Raw genomic sequence first — 22,817 nt, forward strand, 5'->3', positions numbered from 1 at the left:
ACATCTTCAAATATGGTGCTGGGTTAACTGGTGGTCTACATGTAGGAGAATGAAAATAGATACATATTTGTCACCTTGCATAAACCTCACATCCACATGAAATAAGGACCTCCACATAAAACTAGATACACTGAATCTAATAAAAGACAAAGTGGGAAAGAACCTCAGACACAACACAGGGGGAAATATCTTGAACAGGCCACCAGTGGCTCAGCCTGTAAGATCAACAATTGACAAATGAGACCTCATAAAATTGAAAAGCTTCTGTAAGGCAAAAGAAACTGTCAATAGGACAAAAAAGCAACCTAAAGATTGGGAATAAATCTTCAGTGTTCCTATATTTGATAGAAGACTAATGTCAAAAATATATAAATAACTCAAGAAGTCAACCTCCAGAAACCATATACCACAATTTTAAAAATGGAGTACAGAGCTAAACACAGAATTCACAACAGAAGAATCTTGAGTGGCTGAGAAGTACTTAAAGAAATGTTTAAAGTCCTTACTCATCAGAGAAATGCAAATCACAATGACTCTGAGATTTCAAGTCATACCAATCAGAATAGCTAAGATCGAAACTCAAGTGACAGTACATACCAGAAAAAATCATCCTGAATGAGGTAACACAGACCCAAAAGGACATGCATAATACTTGATGATAAGTGGATACTAGCCAAAAAGTACAAAACACTTTAGATACAACCTACAGACTGTAATAATAGTAGCACACAGAAATGTCCAAGTGAGGAGGTTTCAACACCATTTAGAAAGTGGAAGGAAATAATGACAGCAAGCTAAGAGAAGGAGGGACCTGGGTGGGAGTGCGGAGGGGGAGTAAGAAAGGAGAACGGAACCAGATATGGAGGGGAGGGGACAGGAGAGAAGCCCAGAGGCCCAAGAGAATTAATGAAAATAATTCTCACACCCTCTGAGAGTGAGAGTTGGGGAGATCCTCTAGAGAGTACCAGAGACCAAGGAGAGACACTCTCAGGACTCATTGGGGGTTACCTCAGCCAAAATGCCCAACATTGGGAAAGGAACTTCTAAGAGTCTACCTCCATGAGATAGACAGAACCTAAAGTGGAAGGCAGGGTTACTAAACCACAGTCAAATTTTCTGACCCAAAATCATTCATGTCTAAAAGAACTGCAGGGAAAAAATGTAGAAGAGACTGAAGGAAAGGAAGTCCAATGACCAGCCCAACTTTGGATCTTACTTGGGCATGGCAAGGGGAAGATGAAGGCCTGACACTGCTAAGTTATAATGTGCTTACAAACGGGAGGCTGGCATGGCTGTCCTCAGAGAGGCCCTATCAGCATCTAACTGAGATAGAAGCATTACATCCAACCATTACATCTAACCACTGAAGTCTGGGACCCCTATGTTTGAATTAGTGGAAGGGTTGAAGAAGTAGAAAGGGACAGTGACTCCATAGGAAGACATGCAGTCTCATATAACCCAGACTCCAGGGAGCTCCCAGAGACTAAGTCACCAACCAGGAGCATACAAGGGCTGGCCTGAGGCCCCTGGCACACATGTAACAGAGGTGTACTTGCTTTGGCCTCAGTGAGAGAAGATGAGCTTTTTGCCCCAGGGCCTTGGGGCTACAAGGAAAAGGAGGCCTGGTGAAGGAGAGAACATCCTGTTGGAGGCAATGAGGAAGACTGATTGGATGAAGAACTGTGGGAGGGAGGACTGAGGAGGGCAATGAGTGGAATGTAAATAAATAACATAATTTATATTTTAAAAAAGAAACTCAGGCAGATTCCTGTCTTCACAGAGCTCTAGTTTCAATGCATTTTAGTGCATATTGGTTTCTGGAAGGTAAAGGAAAGGGTGTACTGGAACCACAAGGCCACACAGCATTGAAATGTGAAAGAAAGGCTGGGCAGATGGCTCACTGGTTAAGGGAACTTGTTCTCCCAGATGACACAAATTCAGTTCCCAGCAACAATCTTAGGAGACAGCAAAACCTTAACTATCTCCAGCTCCAAGGGATGTCACACAGTCCCCAGTCCTTAGAGGGCTCTTGACCTCACACATGGAAGGACACAAACATATGAATAATATAAATCTCATAAAATAAAATGATTAAAAGATAATGCAGGGATTCTAGAGGAAGAGTTTCGGTAGGTATAACCATTCCCTACAAATGCTCTTGAGTGTGGGCAGAGCTCTGAATTGCAATCAGGTGTAGTCTATTCAGAAACCTGAGAACAGATTTCAACACAGAGTAAAGGACATATTCAAAACTACTGATGGGGGAGAGGGAGGGAACAGGGCTTTTTTTTCCAGAGGGGAAACCAGAAACGGAGATATTATTTGAAATGTAAATAAAGAAAATATTTAATAAAACAATATGTATACTCAAGGGCTGAAATTTAATAAAATTAATTATTTCCAAAGAAAAGAAAAGAAAAGAAAAGAAAAGAAAAGAGGTCTTATATGTATCTTTTGTCCATGGAGTTCTATAAACTCAACTAGAGGTCTGCACATATAGAGGCAGAGAAATTAACACAACTAGAGAGGACCTAGGGCCCTGCTCTCCTACCCAAGATCCCACTCTCTTTATTATAGCTTCCCTTTTAACTTATTTTTTTTAAAAGAAACATTTAAAGATTCACTCATACTTGTGGATGCTATGCCTGCATGTGTTCTTTTGTGTTAATTTATATAGTACCAGCAGAGCCCAGAAGAGGGTCCAGGGTTCCCATGTCTGTATAACAGCCAGTGGTGACATGCCAGCGATGTACTAGGAACCCATATTCTGTGAAAGAATGCCCAGTGGCATCAACCACTGACTAAGCCATCTCCCTAGGTTATACCCTCACTTTCAGTGGTCCTCTCCCCATACTGCTCAACTTACTATTGGATCACCGTTGCTCAATGAGGCTGAAGAGGAAGATGTTCAAGTTGATCTTATTATGCCAAAAAATATTGAAAATTTTTACTGATAAAAAAGGGATTGAACTTGCACAATTTTCAATAGCCACTAATCAATGTGTTGGGGCCTGCACATGGTGCCAGAAAGACAATGTACAACAATGAATTCCCTAAAGATCCATAATGCTACCATGATGAAAATAGGTATTTTCCCCTGCAAATCTGATATGTTGAGGCTGAAACCAAAGAAATCTATGTGCCTCACCATGTAAACCATCCATGTATTAGGGATTTTTACTTCTGTATGACCAGTGCAGTGTTTCTAATTTGTAAACCAAGATCATGTGTGGACTTGCATACTCACTGTTAGATTTTTTTTATGCCCACATTTGGCTTGAGTATTTAGTGCAGGACATACCCAGTGTAGGCAAACTGCTTTATCAGAACTTTTTCTTGCAAAATTATCCTGCCTAGAATAAGAGATGTGGCAACCTAACTCAATGAAACAATCAGAATAAGCCTAGATAGTGTGGTTCTCGTCATAAATTTAGCCCTAAGAAAGGTATTTGTGCTTCAGGTACACTCTGTCTAAGGAAACTATCAAGTCTTATTAGAAGGGAGAGTGCTAGGAAGTTCTGGCTCCAGGTCAGTGTTCCAGACTTTTGACTTGAAGTCTCTTTGGGAAAGTCAGGGCAAGGTTGGAACATGATCTCTTAGAGCTAACAGAACAGACTTATTACCACTCTGAGTCTCTAACTCCTAGCAGCATGTGCACTTCTGTGAGAGACACAGTTAATCTACATCAGTCACTGGGCATCTCCTTCTGACTCTGCATGGAGAGCACAGCTGCACAACTGCCCAGTTCATCAGGCAACTCCTCTGAAGGACTTATGACACTTCAAAGAATATGCAAGATTCCATGGAGTTGAGGAACAGAGGACATAGATCCTCCTGACATCTCAGTGCCTTCAGGTATTAAGGCTAGTGCAGTTTTTCCTTCAGGCAAATAAAAAACAAATGTTGCTGATCTAGACAGATTTCAACCTATAGACATAAAATTCACTAACCATGAATATCTGGGAAAGTGATATACAGAAAGAACTTCTGTCTTTGCAAATTTCTCCACAATTCCAGGACTTCCCATCCTACCTACCACAGATGAAATCATGTGTGCCACTGTCACTTCTCCTGGAATGTAAAGGATAAGGCTTTGTGGTGTCCCTTCTAATAAATCCTGAGACTGATACCTTGCTCTCTCTCTGCTCTGGCTCACACAGACCATAGGAAGCAGACATGAAGCATGAGTCTGTAGTCACATATCTACTGTCTCTACCCTGGGGCCTTCTCAGCTGTCTGTGGAGCAGGGAGGAGCTGATGGTAATCTTGGTCATTCATAGCTTCAGGGAACATTTTGTTCCAGAAGGAAGAAAAATGGAAAGTTAGATTTGACTTCAGAACCAAGACATCTGCCTCTGGAAAATTACTATAGAAACCCACCTACTAGAAAGAAAATGTTTTCTGATTTGCCACTGTCACTAATCTGGAAGGTAAAATAACCCTGTATAACTTCACCCTCCACTTTAATAGACCTTATATCTAACACAGGCTCTCTGTGCTCAGAGAGTTCCTGATTTCAAACAGCTTCAGCTATTTCTCTTATCATGCCAAATTGTGATCTTAAGAGAAATAATTCTCACAGGTATTGGCTTCAGATCTTGGAAATTAGAAACAATGCTGTCTCGTGGAGATCATATGAAACACCTAGCCTACATCTACTGACCACACCCATCTCATCTAGTCAAAGTTCCATCAATTTATTGCTCTCTACCTTCTACCAGTCATATATGCTTCAAAATGAATCCATCTAACAGTCCTGAAGACATTCCTCCTCGGATGATCTTGTAGAAGACCCAAGTACACTTTCTGGCACACCCATGGCAATGTATAAATATATGTAACTTCAGTTCTAGGGATTCAGTGAGGTCTCTGGGATTCGAGGGCACCAGGCATGCCTGTGGTGCAGAGAAAAACATATAATCTAAATAACTAAACACAAATATTTAAAGACATAAACTAGCCATCCACATTTCACAAAATATCTCTCATGGTGCTTACCTATTTGAGAAAGGGCATTACAGGACAATTGCAAAAATAGTGGTATTGTTTTAATTTTGGGTGTAGCACATACCCTTCACTCTCCTAGATAATTCTGAGACTCATTCCTTGAAATTCATCCTTTGTCTTTGGGGACCTGTAGCTCATGCCAGTCACAAACACCTGGAAAGATTAGCCCATATCATGGCACTGCCTAAGTAGCTGGCTGAACTCAAATCATGCACCAGATTTGATGTGTGATATTTCTGTTCACACATCAATTCTGTGAATAGTCTGTGGGTGCTGCTGCATTAAGGAAACTTAATGGGAAGCTTTATTCTGTCCTAATGTAAGACACCTTTAAACAGTAAAACTTTGCAGGGCACTAGTCCAGGCTAATTGATTATGATCAGTGAAGCTAGAGGGACATAGAATTGTGGTGCCACAGGAAAGGAGAGAGACATTGGAGTACCAACTTCAACTCCCATGTCTGCACCATCCATCTCGGCACCTCAGCTCACATATGACAAAGACTTACTGTCTCAACCAGCACAAGGGCCCCATCATCTCAGGGAACAGAGCTCCTCCTTCATCTGCCTAAATGACCTTCTGCCTATTTCGTAAGAGAATTATTGGGTGTGGAGGTAAGTGGGACCAATCCTGGATGAAAGAGATCTTTGCAAGTATCAGAGGTCCCACAGGGGGCCATCATCTCTCTGTTGCTTACACAGCTCTGCTACACAAATTCTTCAAAACAAATGACAATTTCAACAGAGGGGAAGAGTAACTTGTAAGCCTAAACCTCAATATACAAACTCTTTATTGTGGTCAAATCATCAAAGCCTCTCACAGACACAGACTGTTTGTATCTAGAGGACTGTGTATGTGACCCTCAGTTTACTAAGTGTCACAATAAATGACTTAGTATTTTATGAGTATTGAACTTGGAACACAGTGTGTGTCAACAGAAATGAAAGAAAAAAACTGAATGTTAGCTGAGAGTAAATTTGGTACCTTCATGACTGTAACTGCCAACATGAAAATAGTAGACCATGAATTTTCAGTTCATAGACCATGAACATGTCTTGGACTTATGATCCGAAGCACTCAACGTCACAGGTAAGTTGATAGCTCAAGCCACCAAACATTTCTTTTCTTGCATTGCAACAGGAATGAGGTTGAGGTGTCATAGAATTTGGGGTAGAACCAGGTTACTCCAAGTGATGTAGTAACAGGAGCATCTCAGACTCAGTCTTAGTGAAAACATGAGAGTATAGTTCAATCTTTTTGAGTGTGCAGCCAGGGCCTTGTTTATGGCAGCCAGGAAAACTCCCACTAAGCTACACCCTGATCTGCCTCTAAAGTCAGTGCATTGGTATACTCATTCATTGGTTCATTCACTAATTCATTTACCCACATATCTGAGAGCTTTATAGGCACTGGAACTTCCAGAAATGTAGGCAAATTTCTGTTTTCAAAAAGCTCTAATTACAATGGATTTTAAAGCAGATTGACATCCAGTCAAGGGCTGACTGGAACCACAAAGGTAACAGAGTTGAAAAATGAGACAGAAGGAATGGAATGATGGCTCAGTGGATATAAGTACTTGTGGGTCTCCCAGAACTCTTGAGTTCAGTTTCCAGAAACCATCTTAGGAGAATTCACAACCTCAACTGTCTCAAACTCCAGGAAATTCCACACAGTCCCCTGTCCTCAGAGGGTTCTTTAATTTATATTGTACTGAAGCACCCACACAAAGGAATAATATAAATCTTATAGAATGAAATGATTAAAAGATGAGACAGGGATTATAAAGGAAGAGTTAGGATGGGCATCCCTGTACCTACAAATGTTCTTGAGTGGGCATTTGTGAGTGAGCAGAGATATGAATTGCAATCAGGTGCAGTAAATTCAGAAACCTGAAAATATATTTCAATACAAAGTAAAGGACATATTCAGAATCACTGATTTAAAGAGGACATGTCATGTAGCCTTTGGGCAATTCTATAGATGCACCCAGATGCCCACATGGAGGCAGAGAAATGAACATAACTACATAGGACCTAGGGCCCTACTCTCCTACCAAGATTCCACTCTCTTTATTCTAGGTTCACTTTCATTTTATTTTTTAAAAGTAGTTCTTAAAGATTCATTTGCACTTCTGGGTGTTATGCCTGCATGTGTTCTTCTGTGTTAATGGTATGTAGTGCCTTCAGAGCTAAGAAGAGTGTCCAGGTTTCCTAGGACTGTAGTTACAGGCCGTGGTGACATATCATATATGTGCTGGGAACCCATGTCCTTTGAAAGAGTAGCCAGTGCTCTCAACCACTAAGTCATCTTTCTTGCTCCTAGCATGACATTCAGTGGTCCTCTCCCCATACTGCTAAATTTATTATTGGATCACTATAGCTCGATGCAGCTGAAGGGGAAGATGTTCAATTAGTTCTTAACATGGCAGAGAATATTGAAAACTTTTACTGTTGCGAAATGGAAAGGGCAGTTGACAGGGATGAACTTGCACATTATGTAAAAGCCACCAACCAATGTCCTGGAGCCTAAGTACTATGTCATAGAGACAATGGACACCAAAGGGTGCCACCCTGGCGAAAACAGACATTTTTACAAATCTAGATTCTGAGCTAGAAACCAAAGAAACACATCCATTTCACCATGTAAACAATTCATGGCTTTTTTTGATCTCTGGGTGTTACATGTGGTTTTCTACTTAATAAAACAAGAGAAACATGTCTGGATTTGCCTACCACCTGTCAGGTTTTTCATGTTCACACTGGGTTTGAGCATTTAGTAAGGACACACCCAGTGTAGGAAAATTGCAATATCAGAATTTTTGCTCAAAATTTGTCCTGCTGAGAGGACAATGTGAGTGGATTATTTCAGCCAAAGAATAAGAATAAGTCTATATTTTATGTCCCTCACCATAAATATGGACCAAGAAAGACCTTTGGGTTTCAAGTATGGTCTGGATGAGGGAAATACCAAGTCTAATTAGAAGGGATGTCCTAGTAGTCATAATTAGACTACTAGGATGTCCTGACTCTTGGTCAGTATCCCAGAATCCTGAGTTCAAGTTACTCTGGGAGAGTGTTGGCAGGGGTGGAACCTGTTAGAGCTATCTAAATAGACTGATTAGCTGTATGAATCTCCTAGTTCACGGAACCTGCCAGTGCACTGCCATAAGAGCCTTAAGTTAGATCACCAGGGCATGTCCTTCTGAGTCTCAGGAAAAGGAGCACAGCTGTTCAGTGCGCAAGTCACTGGTCAATTGATCTGATAGCTTATGAAACTTCACAAAATACTCAAAATATCTAAGGGAGGAACAAAAAACATACATCCTCCTTACACCACAGTGTTGTCAGTGGTTTCATCTAATGCAGTCTCTCCTTTAGGCAAATAGTAACAGATGCTGCTCTTCTAGACATCTATCCTGATCCAAGCGTGTGTCTTGTTCATATTAAAGGTGACATTATAGAGATCTCAACATTCACCAAACGTGTCTTATCTCAGAAACTGACATACAAAAAGAACTCCTGACTCGGGAGAAATTCTACAGAATTCCAGGACTCTCCATCTTAACTACTAAATGAAGTCATGTGTTATCTGGCGTGCCACTGTCATTGTAGAATGTAAAGGAGAAGACTTTGTTGTGTCATTTCCAATAAATCCTGACTCTATCACAGGGCTTGCTCTGCTCAGGCTCACACTGACCTTGGGAAGCAGATGTGATCATGAGTAATCTGTCTGTAGTCACATATCTACTGTCTCTACCCTGGAAGTGTTCTAAGTTGTCTTTGGAGCATGGAAAAGGTGATGTTAATCTTGATCATCCATAGCTTGAGAGGGTATCTTGTTCAGGAATAAAAAACAAATGGACAGTTATATTTTAAATCCAGAACTAAGGCACATGGCTCTGGAGATTTTCTGAACCATTCCACATACTAAACCATAAATTATTTGTTTTCTTGTGTGCTACTGTCACTTCTGCAACATAAATGACTTCTTGACTTTGTCCCTCCCAGTATATCTTTCATCTAACACAGGGCTCTCTCTAGTCATAAATTCACTGATTTTAAACACCTCTTGTTTACTATGACCCATCCTGCATAGTTACCTGAATTATAGTCTCATATCAGATTTCTGTACACACATAAAGTCATGAGGACAGGTGTGGGTGCTGCTCAGGAATCTTAAACAGGATTTTTTTCAGTTCTACCTGTAAGACAGATTTTAACACTAAACTCTTGGACATTGCTGGCCTAGTCTGGTAGGCTGTTGATAAGTGCTGCTGGAAGGACACAGAATTCTATGGCTCCAAGCAGGTAGTAAGTCAATAAGGATAAGGAATGTCAATAGAGATCTACCTTCAGCTGCAAGGTATATAACATCAAGCACTGAGGCTCAGCTTACATGTGACATGGACTGTTTGTACCACCTAGCTCTGGAAGGTTGTCATTTTGTAGAACTCAGGTCCTCCTACATCTGCCTGAGTCACAACTTTCTAATTTCCTAAGGATATTTATTAGGGGTGGAGTTAAGAAAGACAACACTGGATGAAAGAGGCTTTAGCAAGGATCAGAGATCCCACAGAGAGCTATCCTCTTGCTGTCCTGCCTTCAAATTACTGCTATCCAAGGCAAACATTACAAGTGTCAACACCACCTCACAGAAGAGTCTTACTGTACAATCTGCATATGGTTGTCAAACCATAAGAGCGTCTCACATGGCCAGTAGGAAACTCTATTTTACCTAGTGTCACAATGAATGACATAGGACTTTATCAGTGCTGAAACTGGAACCCAGTAAGTGACAGCAGAAATGACAGAACCAACCCAAATGGTAACTGAGAGTAAATTTGATTCCTTCATGATTTTAACCACCTAAACACAAGAGTAGACCATGAATACCCAGTTCTTCTTGGGTTCGTGAACCAAAGCACCCACATGAAACAACTAAGATGAAATTGACAACCTTTGTTATCCTAAGCCAAAACTTTAGAGCCCAGGGCTGGGTCAGGAATGGGGTTGATGTTTCATTCCTGTTTACTGTAGAACCAGGTTCCTCCCAGTTATGGAGAAAGATGGGCATCTCAGACTCAGTCTTAGTGAACACATGAAAGTAAAGTTCAGTCTTTTTTGTGAGGGCTTCCAGGGCCATGTGTATATTATCCAAGTATATTCCAACTAAGCTACATTATGACCTCTAATTGGGATCCATATGTGGTTGTATCCTAGCCCAGAGAGACACTGTGGCTTGGTCTTGAACAGGCTCTTCTTCTGTCCTCTTTTGATATCACAAGTGGATTTAGAATAAGCTTTTTTCCTGTTTTCATGATGTGGCCCTAAAGCCCCATTAATAACATCTGAGACACTTATTTCTATTCAGGAACAAACCTCTGCCTACCCTCACCAATCTAGTTCTAATGGGCTTATTGACAGTGATCTCCAGGATCCTTATAAAACCATGTTAATTGCAACATTTACAACAGGGACTTCATGCCTACTTCCTCCATAGCTCTACCACCAGCATCAATAGGACTATATTTAACAAAATTATATCCTCTGCTGAGTGAGTGGATTTTCACTAAGCTTTGGGGTAGAGTCTTTTGATTTTCTCGTAAGATGAAGAAAATGTTTTCAAGTGTGTGGGTGCAATCAAGTCTCAGTCTCTTCTCCTGAGCCTCCTGATGTAGCCCTCAGTTGTCTTCCCTCTTTGTCTCTCAGATTCTTCCAGGTTCAGTCTAATGTGGGGAGTTTCAGAATATCTGAAGCATTCAAGGGAACATTTTAGGGGAAGGTTGGGACCTTGAGAAAGCAAGTAGATTTCTGTCAGTAATCCTGTCTCTCTGCCTTCTCCATTTCTTTTTATGACATTCTTGACCTTGGATGAACATCTACTGCTTTTAAACCTGCTCATAGACAGGCAAATGACAGATAAAAATGCACAATAGTTGGACAAAAAGCAGCTCAGAGCTCTGCTCCTAGGTCTGTTCGTGTCTTACCTGGTGACTGAGGCAACTCTAATGCCATTTTGACTGGAAGGGGAAGATAAGGTGGCAGGCAGTCCTGTCCTGAGTCAGAATAGACCATGTTACTAATTTTACTACATTTCCCATGAATGAAAATGTCACTGATTGACACCAAAGAGTTCCATGTTTGAGAATCAGGGAAGGGGGAAAGCAAACCTCAGGCTGGGCTGCTTCTGAACTGGGTCCTGTCTCTGTAGGTCCAGCTGTCTGAGGCTGTGGACAGGAGCACATGTGATGGTCACAGCCAACAGTGATGGGTATTTCCTCAGATAGCAGGGAGCTTCCAGTGGTAGTGAGCATTTACTGTCAAATGTACACATCACAGGTATGGGAATAGAAGAGACTAGGTTGAGTCAATCTCTTTCATAGATCGCTTTGAAGAAATCTGTGGAAGAATCTCTTGAGTGTCTTAATTGAAGTAGGAGGGCAGAGGACACTGTTGGTGGTGCTATCCCTATGCAGGTGGTTCTGGATTGTCTCAGAAAGATAGTGATCCATATACCCCTGAGGAAGGAGAGAGACAGAGACACAGACATAGAGAGAGACATAGAGAGAGACATAGGGAGAGGGAAGAGAGACAGAGACAGAGAGAGGGAGAGAAAGATACAGAAACAGAGAGACAGAGACACACAGAGACAGACATTTAAAAAAGGGAGTATCAATGAATGACCCATTAAAACAGCTCTCCTCCTCAGTTCCTGACTCCAGATTCTTGTCTTTTACATGTGCCTTAATTTTCCTCAACGATTGAATTGACCTCTCAGTCTGGCCTGTAAATTCTTTGCTCTCTTGAGTTGTTTTTGATCAGGGTATTTATCATAGCAGCAGAAAGTTAGAACAAGCAGTTATCTTGGCTGAGTGTAAATATTCATTTGTATCCTACATGATTTTCTGTTTGTATGCAAATCACACAGCACCATATGTCCATATAAGGCCATATGAGTGCCTGAGGAGTATTATCAGCTTTATTGCTCAATGTACAGTCTGGTGGACTATGACATAATGAGATGAAAGGGGAGAATGGTCGGGGACAGGAGATACAGCCCATATAATTCTAGGAAGGGATCCTACCTAGGAGGAGACTCAGATAAAAGGGAGGAAGCACAGTAGAACTGACAGGAGAGCAGAGTGCAGAAACATTACTGGAGCTGAAGCTGTTCACAGAGGAAACACCGAACAGGTGGCAGGTAGCAGAGGCCATGATGGGCTCTGACATACTTTCCTGTAAAGTCTGTACATCCTGGAAGGAGCTCCTGCTCACAGGTGAGGAGGCCACTCTTTGGCACTGAGTGGGAGAAGGGGAGTTCAGAGCCTTGCTAAAGTCTCTGAAGAAGACAAAACACTTGGGTAGACTCAAGGTTTTGGGAAGAGAACACAGACAGGGGCAGGCACTCCACTGAAGGTAGAGGCACAAGATAGTATAATGGACAAATGGACCACTATTTTCTATTCTGAGTTAGTCACATTGACAACTATATAATGAGGACTGATGTCCCCAACCATGAGAGGGTAACTGTCGAGTTAAAAACCTAACTAGGGAGAGCCATTGAGATGACTTGATGGCAATGCCGCTGGATGCCAAACCTAAGACATCACTTCAATTCCCAACACATTCAAGGTGTATGACTTGCATGTATATACTGGGTATACATTCCCTTATACACAAATGAACACATATAAGCATTCAACTTTCCCACACATACAAATTATTCAAAACTCTTGTACTAAAGGTGTCATTAGTTTCATATTTTAGCATTTTGTAAATATGCTCCTGGATATGCATAGCCCTGATACAGGCATTCTTCCACTCATCCAAAAATATCCAAGCTTTTATCAGATCTGGGCCTTCCAAAGGTATCAGACTCATCTTGGTGCTAATAAAGCCCTAGGCTAGTGGACTGTAAGTTAGACCAGAAAGACCATCTAAAAGAAGAATCAGAGAACTTGCACCAAAGAGAGAACAGAGAAAAAAGAGAAATTGAAGATCAGTAGCGTAAGAGGTAATAGGAGACGTCATCTCAGCCCACGTACTCTGAATGTGAGCAGGAAGCTGAGAGCAGTGTGGGGTGTCCTTAAGATACCCAAGGAAAGAGCAATCCATACATAGAAAGGAACATGTTCAGGGCCACTGATGGAGCAGAGGTTAGGTTGCTCACCCCTTCCAAGTTCAACAGCGCATTCCCCCCTATCCAACTAGGCTGACTGATGAGCATGTCCACTGAGGATATAGATTTCATCTTTTCATCAAATACAGAGGTCCCAATGTTCATGGAATTTCTCTTTTCCCTTCTAGTCTCCCTTTTAATCTGCTGGCTGCTTTCCACTACTGACCAGCTCACTATTGAATCAGTGCCTCCCATTGCTGTTGAAGGGGAAAATGTTTTGCTATTTGTGCATGACCTGCCAGAGAATGTTCAAGCCCTTTCCTGGTACACAGGAGGTAAACCACTCAAGAGGTTTGAAATTACAAGACATGTGATTGCTACCAATTCTAGTGTGATGGGGCCTGCACACAGTGGTAGAGAGACAATACTCAACAATGGATCTTTGCTGATCAAGAGTGTCACCAGAAAAGACTCAGGATACTACACTCTGCAAATACGTGATACGACCTCAAGACGTAAAATAACACGTGCAGAATTCTTTGTACAGGGTAAGTCAATTGTTTTATGAACTCTGTTGTTGGGTGGGATTCATTCCATTGTACATTGAGAGGAGTGAAAGGCCTGAAGTGGATCTACCTCCCCTCTGCATTATGTCTTCATGCTGTTGTTTGAGGATTAAGTGCAGGACATGCATTTTGGAAACACAGTTTCATAGCCCAGAATCCCTCACTTGAATGCAACTTCAGAGAGGTGGATTTGTGCTGAGTAACTCAGAAAAGGGTGTCAGCCTCAAACCAGACTTTTGGGCCTCTCACCATGAACCTGCACTTGAATTGAGGAAGATATGAGAAAATCATGAGATATTCAGTGACTTTGGATCCAGACCTTTGTCCCAGACTCAGCTCAGAGTGAGGGAGGACAGCAGAGCTGATATCAGAGCAACAAGGCTCAAGAGCCTCACTGGAGATGAAGATGTTCTCAAAGGAGTACAGAACAGACATTGGAGGTTGAAGAGCTGGCTCTGTAGTCTCCATGAAAATGTACACACACTGGCAGGAAATCCTGCTACAGATGCCTACACCATTCCTGGTCCCTGTGTGTGTGGACGTTAGCTGAGTGATTGCCTGAAGACTCCTGGACAGGACAAAGGCTTCAGAAGAGACTCAGGGTTTCTATTTGCAACACAAGATGAGCATACACAAGGTAGACAGCAGCTCAGCAGCTGGAAGCTGTCAGTTAACAGGAAATGATAAGATGGGGAGAGAAAAGTTGCATTGCTCATTTATCAAGCTAATTAGTTACCTTGGAAAGTATATTCTGAAGACTAATGTCCCCACATATGACAAGATGACTTTTCAAATGAAAAGCAAACTGTGAGATGACTCAGTGCATATGGGGACTTGATGTCAGCCCTGATGACCCGAGTTCAATCTTTTTATCCTACATGGTGGAAGGAGAGAACTCAGTTACACAAGCTGTGCTCTGACCTATACATAGATATTGTGGCATGTACCCACTCACCCATATACTGATATATGCTTGAGTGCATGTTCCCTTCCCTAACACAAAGAGTCCGTGAAAATAAATTCAGTTGGGGTATAAACCTTAAGCTTAGAACCTAATACTCTGGTAACAATGCATGGACATACCTAGAGCACACATCCATCTATCTATTCATTTATGTATTGAGCCCTTTATAGGCATTGGGTCTCCCAAGATTATTAGTCTAATCTCAGGCTACAAAGCCTTCTACTGGATGGCAAGAGACATGAGCAAGGGCATCGAGAAATCACCATAAAAGGTCCAATGCAAAATATGCCATTTTGTAGACCCATTTTCAGTCAAAGAAGATTTTAGGGGAGGCACTGTCCTCCACACACTGTAGGTCTGAGGAGAGATCTGAGGGCAGTGAAGGGTGAATCATGCAGACAGAAGAGGGGAATGTCACATCCAGAAGTTCAAGGTCACAGAGGGCATAGAATTTGTGTTGCTGATCTCCAAGTAAGATAGACACACCCTTACCCACACACCAAGACTGAGTGATAGAGATACCTGCTAAGGACATAGAGACTTTTCTTCCCACCAATGGCAAATAATCACTTTTGATGGTTTCTTTCTATTTCTTTTATTTTTTCATCTAGGCCCAGTTTTAGACTTCAAGAAGCATCTTACCCGTTCTCAAATCAAAACTGAGTTTGTGCCATCTTGGATTGAAGAAAATGACAGTATTCTTCTGCTGGTTTATAATCTGCCAGAGAACCTTCAAGGCTTTGTCTGGCACAAAGGAGTATTTCCACTTGACCGTTTTAAGATAGCCAGCCATTCATTCCTCACAAATTCAACCATGCTGGGACGTTCATATTATGACAGACTGACAGTATGCAATGATGGATCCCTGCTGCTCTCGAAAGTCACAATGGAAGATTCAGGGCTTTACAGCCTACGAACCATACCTGTGGATCAGATATCACAATCTGCCATTCTGTACCTCCAAGTAAACAGTAAGTGACACTTTGTGACTCTTTGTTGATGATGGGGTTTATTCTTCTCTGTATACCTAAGACTGAGGTTTGTACTGTACCTTCCTCCCCTCTGGACTGAGTACTCTCACTTGGATTTGGGCATTTAGTAAAAGACACACATCATGTTGGCAAACTGAAATACATCAGAAGCCTTGACCTGACTGGGACCTGCAGATAGGGGTATGGTACCTCAGTTCAGTGACGTCATCCTCAGCTCAGACTCTCTGGGCTCTCACACTGAACATAGCCTTAAGGAAGCTTCCTGATATTGCTTGAATTTGACTACTTGCTAAGGCAGACTGTAAGCAATGTGTCATTCTGCATCCAAGACTTGGAGCATATGGAACAACCCACTATCTGTCATGACAATCATGATTAGGTTAAGTCTTTTGGGGACCTACTTTTCCTGAGACTCAGCATGGACAGAACAGCTGGACAGGTGTCCAAGTAATATACTGACTGTCCTAATAGTCATGAGGCTTCACAGGAAAGTTTGGGTCCTAAAGGGAACATAGGTCTTCTTGGCAATCGCATGTCCTTAGCAGTTCAGCCTAGGGAAGTCTCTTCTTAGGCAGATAATAACATGAACCCTTGATTTTAACAGATCTTCAGTCTCAAGTTTAGGACAATACTAATATTTGAGTTTCATTTATAGACAGGGAAATGGTAAGTTACCATGTGTACTAATGTAGAGAATCTGAGAGACAGCTAAGACACTGGTTGAATGAAGGTTGCACAGCCTATGGGTGGCAGATCAGATGCCCGAAATGACATTGTACAGCCACAGTCCCAACTTATCTACCCTAGGAACCCTTATCAAGTATCTGTGGGTCAGAGAAGTGCTATGGGTTCAGAAATTTTCACCTTAGGCATCAGTGTCTCACAAAGAGAGTCTGGTCTAGGCAGTGGAAGCAACAACTGATAGTCAGTTTTGGCTTTGTAATAAAGATTTTGAATTCCTAGCCCTCCTCCATCCTAATTCTCCTACACCAACTGTGCAGCTGACTCAATACTTTTATGATGAAGGAGGAAAAGAATTAGTAATTAATGGACAAATGGGTGGTTTGCAAGTTGGTACATGAGTGGATCGTAGGGGTATATGGATGGGTTAATGAATGGATGTCTTAGAACCCGTCCAGAGATTAAAATTTACATGTAGAGTCCTAGTATGTCCGACAGTGCTCACTCCCTACTCATCCAGGAGGCTATGATCTTTGCCTGATCTCTCTTATCTATTCCTCATCCACCTACAAAGACAGGTGCATGAGCATACTAGAGTGAAAGACAAGTATATGAGCATCCTAGGGATGCTGCTATATGTAGTATTTCTCAGAGAGACACTCCACATGTAGTCAATTAGATCTTTCTTTTTGGAGTCTTGGAAGTCATTTTAACTCCCATTGTTACTGTCATTCATATTTCTGCTATAGTTGCTCCTTTCCTGCCATTCATCCCCTGTTTCTTCATTTAGGAATGTATGCTCCTGCACTGCCCAGTTCACTGACCCATTTACATTCCCTTCTCAATGGCTCCTTTCCTGGTTCCTGGTACAGAAATCAGAAGAAACAACTATCCTCTTAGGCTCCATAATGTGCCCACACCCTATACAACACTTTCATACATTCACACACACACACACACACACACACACACACACATGCACACACGCACACAGTGTCAAGGAGTCCCCCTTGTGTTTCTGTCCATGTATCTTTGCATCTGTGTTGTTGGTGTGTGTAGTAAGCCAAGGGACAGAAAGAAACACACCTTGCAACTCTATATTGACTTCACAGAAGCTAATGGTAGAAGGACAAGGCTGCCAGCACCAAACTCTTGCTTGTTTCCTCCTTTTCACATTTTATGTCATCTCCCTCACAGCATGGCTCACCATCTTCCTGTGACTTCCCCAAGAAAGAGGTGAAACAATCAGTGCTGTCTAATGGTTTTATCATATGTACCCACATCTCATATTGTCACACTGACTCAAGGTGACTCCTGTGATCCAGTGACACAATCTAAAGCTCCAGACATGATCAGTTCCATTAGACTGTATATTCTGGAAGCATTTGATGCAACTTGCTTTGTGATTCCTGGATCTTAGGAAGAGGAAGAAAGAAAGCACCTCTCACTCTGTGGTTGGCTCTGTCCCTCTGTGCCTCACTGGAGGGGACAGACTTCTTCCAAACAGACTCTAACCATGATGTTTGGCACTGATGCAAAATTTGGGTTGTTTCTACTGTGTTTATTTTACACAGTAGAGAAACCTTACACTTACATGCATTCTCTGACCAGTATTGTTCCCAACAGGTCTTACTTAGGTCACCTACTCTTCATGGATTCACCATCTTCAAGCTAATTTGCAATGTTTAAATTTAATCAGAATTGTACCCCACAGCATTCAGAAATTGATCTAAGGCCTTTCAGTGCTCTCAAAAAATAATCTTTGCCGAAATTCGTCTTATATCCTGGCTGTACCTAATAATTTTTACATATTATAGCCCACTTTTCAGAAAGATATTTTAAGATCTATTTGTATCTCTCAGGCTTTTAGATGACTGGAACAATAAATTCCCTTCACAAAAGGCAATCTCCCTAGGGGTTTCATAATGAGAGAAGATAGAGGCCCTAGCCAAAGTGGAACTTTTTCTTTGGAAAGAGATTTCACCTTACCACACCAGAGTATAGGATGGGATTAAACCCAGACAATGATGGGGTGGGGTATGTGGATTTATACCTTCGTAGGGACTGCTTATATGTACTTATTGGTTTTCTATTTAATTGTTCATCTCAATTCAGAACGGAGAAGATGGGCTTCAGGCAATCCAAGACCAGCAAGTCAACGACGGATGTCGAAGAATCAATTACAGAAGCTGGACATGTGTTTTTCTTCTTCTTACATTACTATCTATTACAATTAAATAGCTTTTTGCTTACCAGTATTCTTTTAGTTCTTTTGATTGCCTTATTAAAGATGGGTGGCTGATCCCAGCTTGAGACTCATGATTAGAACCCAATCAAGTTCAGTAACAACATGGAGAAATTTCCTGCAACAAATTCCTATTGGTAGAAATAGCCATTTCTCCAAGGCTCCATAATGACATGGTGTCCCCAGTGTGCAGGAGCCCCCACTGTATCACTGTTTGGGGCTACTGAATTCTGCAGGGCTGACATGTAGTTAAGACACCGATGTTCCAAGTTGGGTTTCTGCTAATTGATGTTTTTTCTTGACTGACTATCTAGCCTTCAAGCCCTGATAACACAATCCTATTCATGACCCATTTTATACATAAGGCTTCCATAAGGTTTTAGACATATAAATATGTTCATTTTCAGTGGCATATAGATTTTCATCAGTGATACTCTCTCTTTATTGAATTCTCAGAACTTAAATCCTGTATTGATTCCTTAATTTATTTACATTTTATGTTTTCCTGCAATTAGCTAATCTGTATTCCTTTTGATTTGTTTGGATATTCTTACACTCCTTCCTTATTTTTTTGATACCCCCTCTCTCTCTTTATACACACACACACACACACACACACACACACACACACACCTTGGGATCTCTGGGAATTCACTACACTGTCCTTGAAATTACAGAAATCTGGTTACCTCTGCCTCCCTAGTGTTGGAGGGAAGGGCAAAGCCTTAAAGAGCCTGCACCACTTTACCCAGCTCTCTTTGATAACTTGGTGTTGGATTGTGTCTATTCCCCCATGTGTTGGAAGCCATTACTTTGGGATAGGTGATTCTGAGAGGAGTCATTACTTTGGTTTTCACGTTACTTGCTGGTTAAATTCTTTTTTGATTTTTTTCCCTTATTATTGAGAACTTTATTTCTTTGCACCATGATATGTGATCTTACGTATCTCAATTTTCCTTAGAAATATTTTCCTGTATCTCACTATTATATGCCTTTTACAACTAAATGCCTTCTCACAAACACTTCCATCAAAAGAAGGAAGATAAAGGATTTCTTCATTATGAATAAGATATCTTATTTTTATTTTTGGTGGAAGGGTTTCTTGTTGTAGAAATGAAAACAAATTTAATCCCTAGCATGTCCCTAACAGTATAATACTATCTGTTTCCTGATAGTATTGTTTTGATTCCCTGCATGCTTCCATATGTTCCCAGGAGCCTCTCACATGAGCCTCTTACAGTACTCTGTGATCCTTGGGATATTAGGTCATAGTTGCTGGCTATGGTTGGACATCACAGAACATGCTTTGAGTATTGATCTCACTTAACATGGAGATTTTTGTTTGGTGACTGTATCCTAGACCTTGGTGGAATTTATTATCTTTACAATGTTTCTCAGGGATAGGAGCTGGACAAGTCTAGGAGAGTCATCTTCCAGCACTAACCGTATTTGCATTTTTGTAGTTTCTGCCTTAGCCTTACAGCCATGCAGGTCCATCTTACCTCTCATATTCTTTCTTTAATCCTTTAGACTTTGGGGAGGTGTTGTAAAGTCACAGTTCCTCTTTGTAGCATTGGCTGTTCTAGAACTTGCTGTGAGACCAGGCTGGCTTTGAACTCAGAGATCTCCTTGACTCTGCCTTCTAAATGCCCATGTTAAAAACATTCATAACCAGTGGCTGTCTGTCCTTTATACATTTTATTTTATGTGTATACATGTTAAAGAAAATGATCTTGTGGATAGACAGGTCATAAGTCTGATGGGGAAACCTAGTATTATTTCACTAAATAAACATAGTGTTAAACCACCTTCAAATGATTTGTCATCATAACCATAGATCAATGTATGAGTCTCATTTAAGCTCTAACAAGGTGTGAACCTTCTTAGCTTCTAAGATAAAACAAGAGCTGACATGTTCAGGGTAATGTGACCATAGTAAGATTAATGCATCTCTCAACCCTCATCTTTCTGCAGTAAATAGTGATTAACACAGAGACCCATACTGGCCAATGTGTAAAAAATAAGAGACTCTGGAATGCTTAGTCTTAAATGGGACATCAAAATCATGACCTTCCTCCCAAGGCTGGGGGCATGTTGCCAAAGAGGGAATGGATAGATTCTATGAGACATAGATGATGGATGTCTATCACAAAAATGATGTTTTCTAGACAAAACTACAAAATGGCACTTATGAACTTAGAGTGGTTTTGAGTTTCACTTGCATAAGACTCATGGAAATTCAAGTCAGACAAAATCACAGCATGAAGACAGAGTATTGGTTTCGTAAATATGAAGTCCTACCACAAGTTGAGGATTTACTGATAAATGATAGATTCAGGGAGAAGAACTAATTTTATTTAAGGGTGTGATACATTGACCATGTTTCAGTGGAAGGTTCCATATCCAAGAATATGTGGGCAGCAGTTTGAACCTGATGAATTTAAAGTAATGAGGACAAACTTGAGTGGGTTTGAAGAAGGGATGGGTCTTGAAGGCATGGTAGGTATTGAATACAAAGTAAAACTCAAAATACTTAAAGAAATAATAAGAATATAGTCTATGTTCTGAAATAAAAATTATGCCTGTATCCCAAAGGTAACTGTGATTCTAACGTAGTTTTGCCATTTTCAATATGCTTATAAGTTTGCATGGAGCATGACAACTTTTCTTGGTATGGATAAAGTCATTTTAATGTGCCAAACACAAAATTATTTCTCATAGATACTTATATTTCATTTTGTAAAAATTGAATTTAGTGTATCGCTTGGCTATTGATTTAAATAGCTCCTGGTTTATCACTATTGCTCTAAAATACTAATTTACACACTGTAAGGCACATACATGAGCATACATACAGGCACACAAATGAGGACATGGCATAAAATCACAATATAAGTATAATTAGAAAAAATTTTTAAAGCTCGAGTTCTTTCCAGTCTGTCTGGGCTGGTGTCCAGAACATACCTTGGGCACAAGCTCTGCAGCCAGTCCCACAACACCCAGAGGAAGCTCCATTCTCAGGCACTCTGACACACCCAGGATCAGAGGTGAGGAAGAATCAACATCTGTCCCAACACTGGGAGTAACTGGGACCAGAGGGACGAGACACACAGGCACTCCACCAGCCCAGTGACTCAGGTTCCTTCCAGTCTGTCTGGGTTAGTGTTCTGAGCAGACCTTGGGTGCAAGCTCTGTAGCCAGTCCCACAACACACAGAGAAAGCCCCACTCCCAGGGGATATAACAAGCCCAGGATCACAGGATCACAGAGACAGCTTGGCTCTGAGGAGTTCTGAAACAACCAGGATCACAGGAAGGACAGGCTCCAGTCACCTTTACCAAGGGCAGGTAGCACTAGAGTTAACCTGATGGCAGGAGGCAAGCGTAAGAAGACAAACAACACAAACCAAGGTCACTTGCCATCATCAGAACCCAATTCTCCCACCATAGCAAGTCTTGGACACACCATCACACCGCAAAAGCAAGATTCAGATCTAAAATCACTTATCATGATGATGATATAGGACCTTAAGAAAGACATAAATCGCACCCTGAAAGACATAAATAGCACCCTCAAAGAAATACAGGAGAACACAGATAAACAGCTAGAAGCTCTTAAAAAGAAAAGACTAAAATCCCTTAAAGAACTATAGGAAAACACAATCAAACAGGTGAAGGAAATGAACAAAACCATCCAGAATCTAAAAATGGAAATAGAAACAATAAAGAAATCAGAAAGAGAGACAACCCTGGTCATACAAAACCTAGGAAAGAAATCAGGAGCCATAGATGCAAGCATCACCAACAGAATGCAAGAGATAGAAGAGAGAATCTCAGGGGCAGAAGACACCTTAGAAAACATTGACACAACAGCCAAAGAAAATGCAAAAAGCAAAAAGCTCCTAACCCAAAACATCCTGGAAATCCAGAACACACTGAGAAGACCAAACCTAAGGATATAGGTATAGAAGAGAGTGAAGACTCCCAAGGTAATGGGCCAGTAAATATCTTCAACAAAATTATAGAAGAAAACTTCCCTTACCTAAAGAAGGAGATGCCCATGAACATACAAGAAGACTACAGAACTCCCAAATAGAGTGGATCAGAAAAGAAATTCCTCCCCTCACATAATAATGAAAACATGAAATGCACTAAACAAAGAAAGAATTTTAAAAGAAGTAAGGGGAAAAAGGCAAGTAACATATAAAGGCAGGCCTATCAGAATTACACCAGACTTCTCACCAG

General features: G+C 41.1%; 1 protein-coding gene across 1 annotated transcript; it reads left to right on the forward strand.

Moving 5' to 3' along the window:
• The first annotated feature begins 12,087 nt into the window (after positions 1-12,087).
• On the forward strand, positions 12,088-18,586 carry LOC116101719 (carcinoembryonic antigen-related cell adhesion molecule 3-like). The gene is made up of 4 exons (XM_031385497.1): positions 12,088-12,283; positions 13,314-13,673; positions 15,267-15,626; positions 18,444-18,586. Exons 1-4 carry the CDS (start codon positions 12,220-12,222, stop codon positions 18,563-18,565), a joined length of 906 nt encoding a protein of 301 aa, XP_031241357.1. The 5' UTR covers positions 12,088-12,219; the 3' UTR covers positions 18,566-18,586.
• Positions 18,587-22,817: the final 4,231 nt, after the last annotated feature.

This window comes from Mastomys coucha, unplaced genomic scaffold, assembly GCF_008632895.1.
Source record: "Mastomys coucha isolate ucsf_1 unplaced genomic scaffold, UCSF_Mcou_1 pScaffold21, whole genome shotgun sequence".
NCBI classification, from domain to species: domain Eukaryota; kingdom Metazoa; phylum Chordata; class Mammalia; order Rodentia; family Muridae; genus Mastomys; species Mastomys coucha.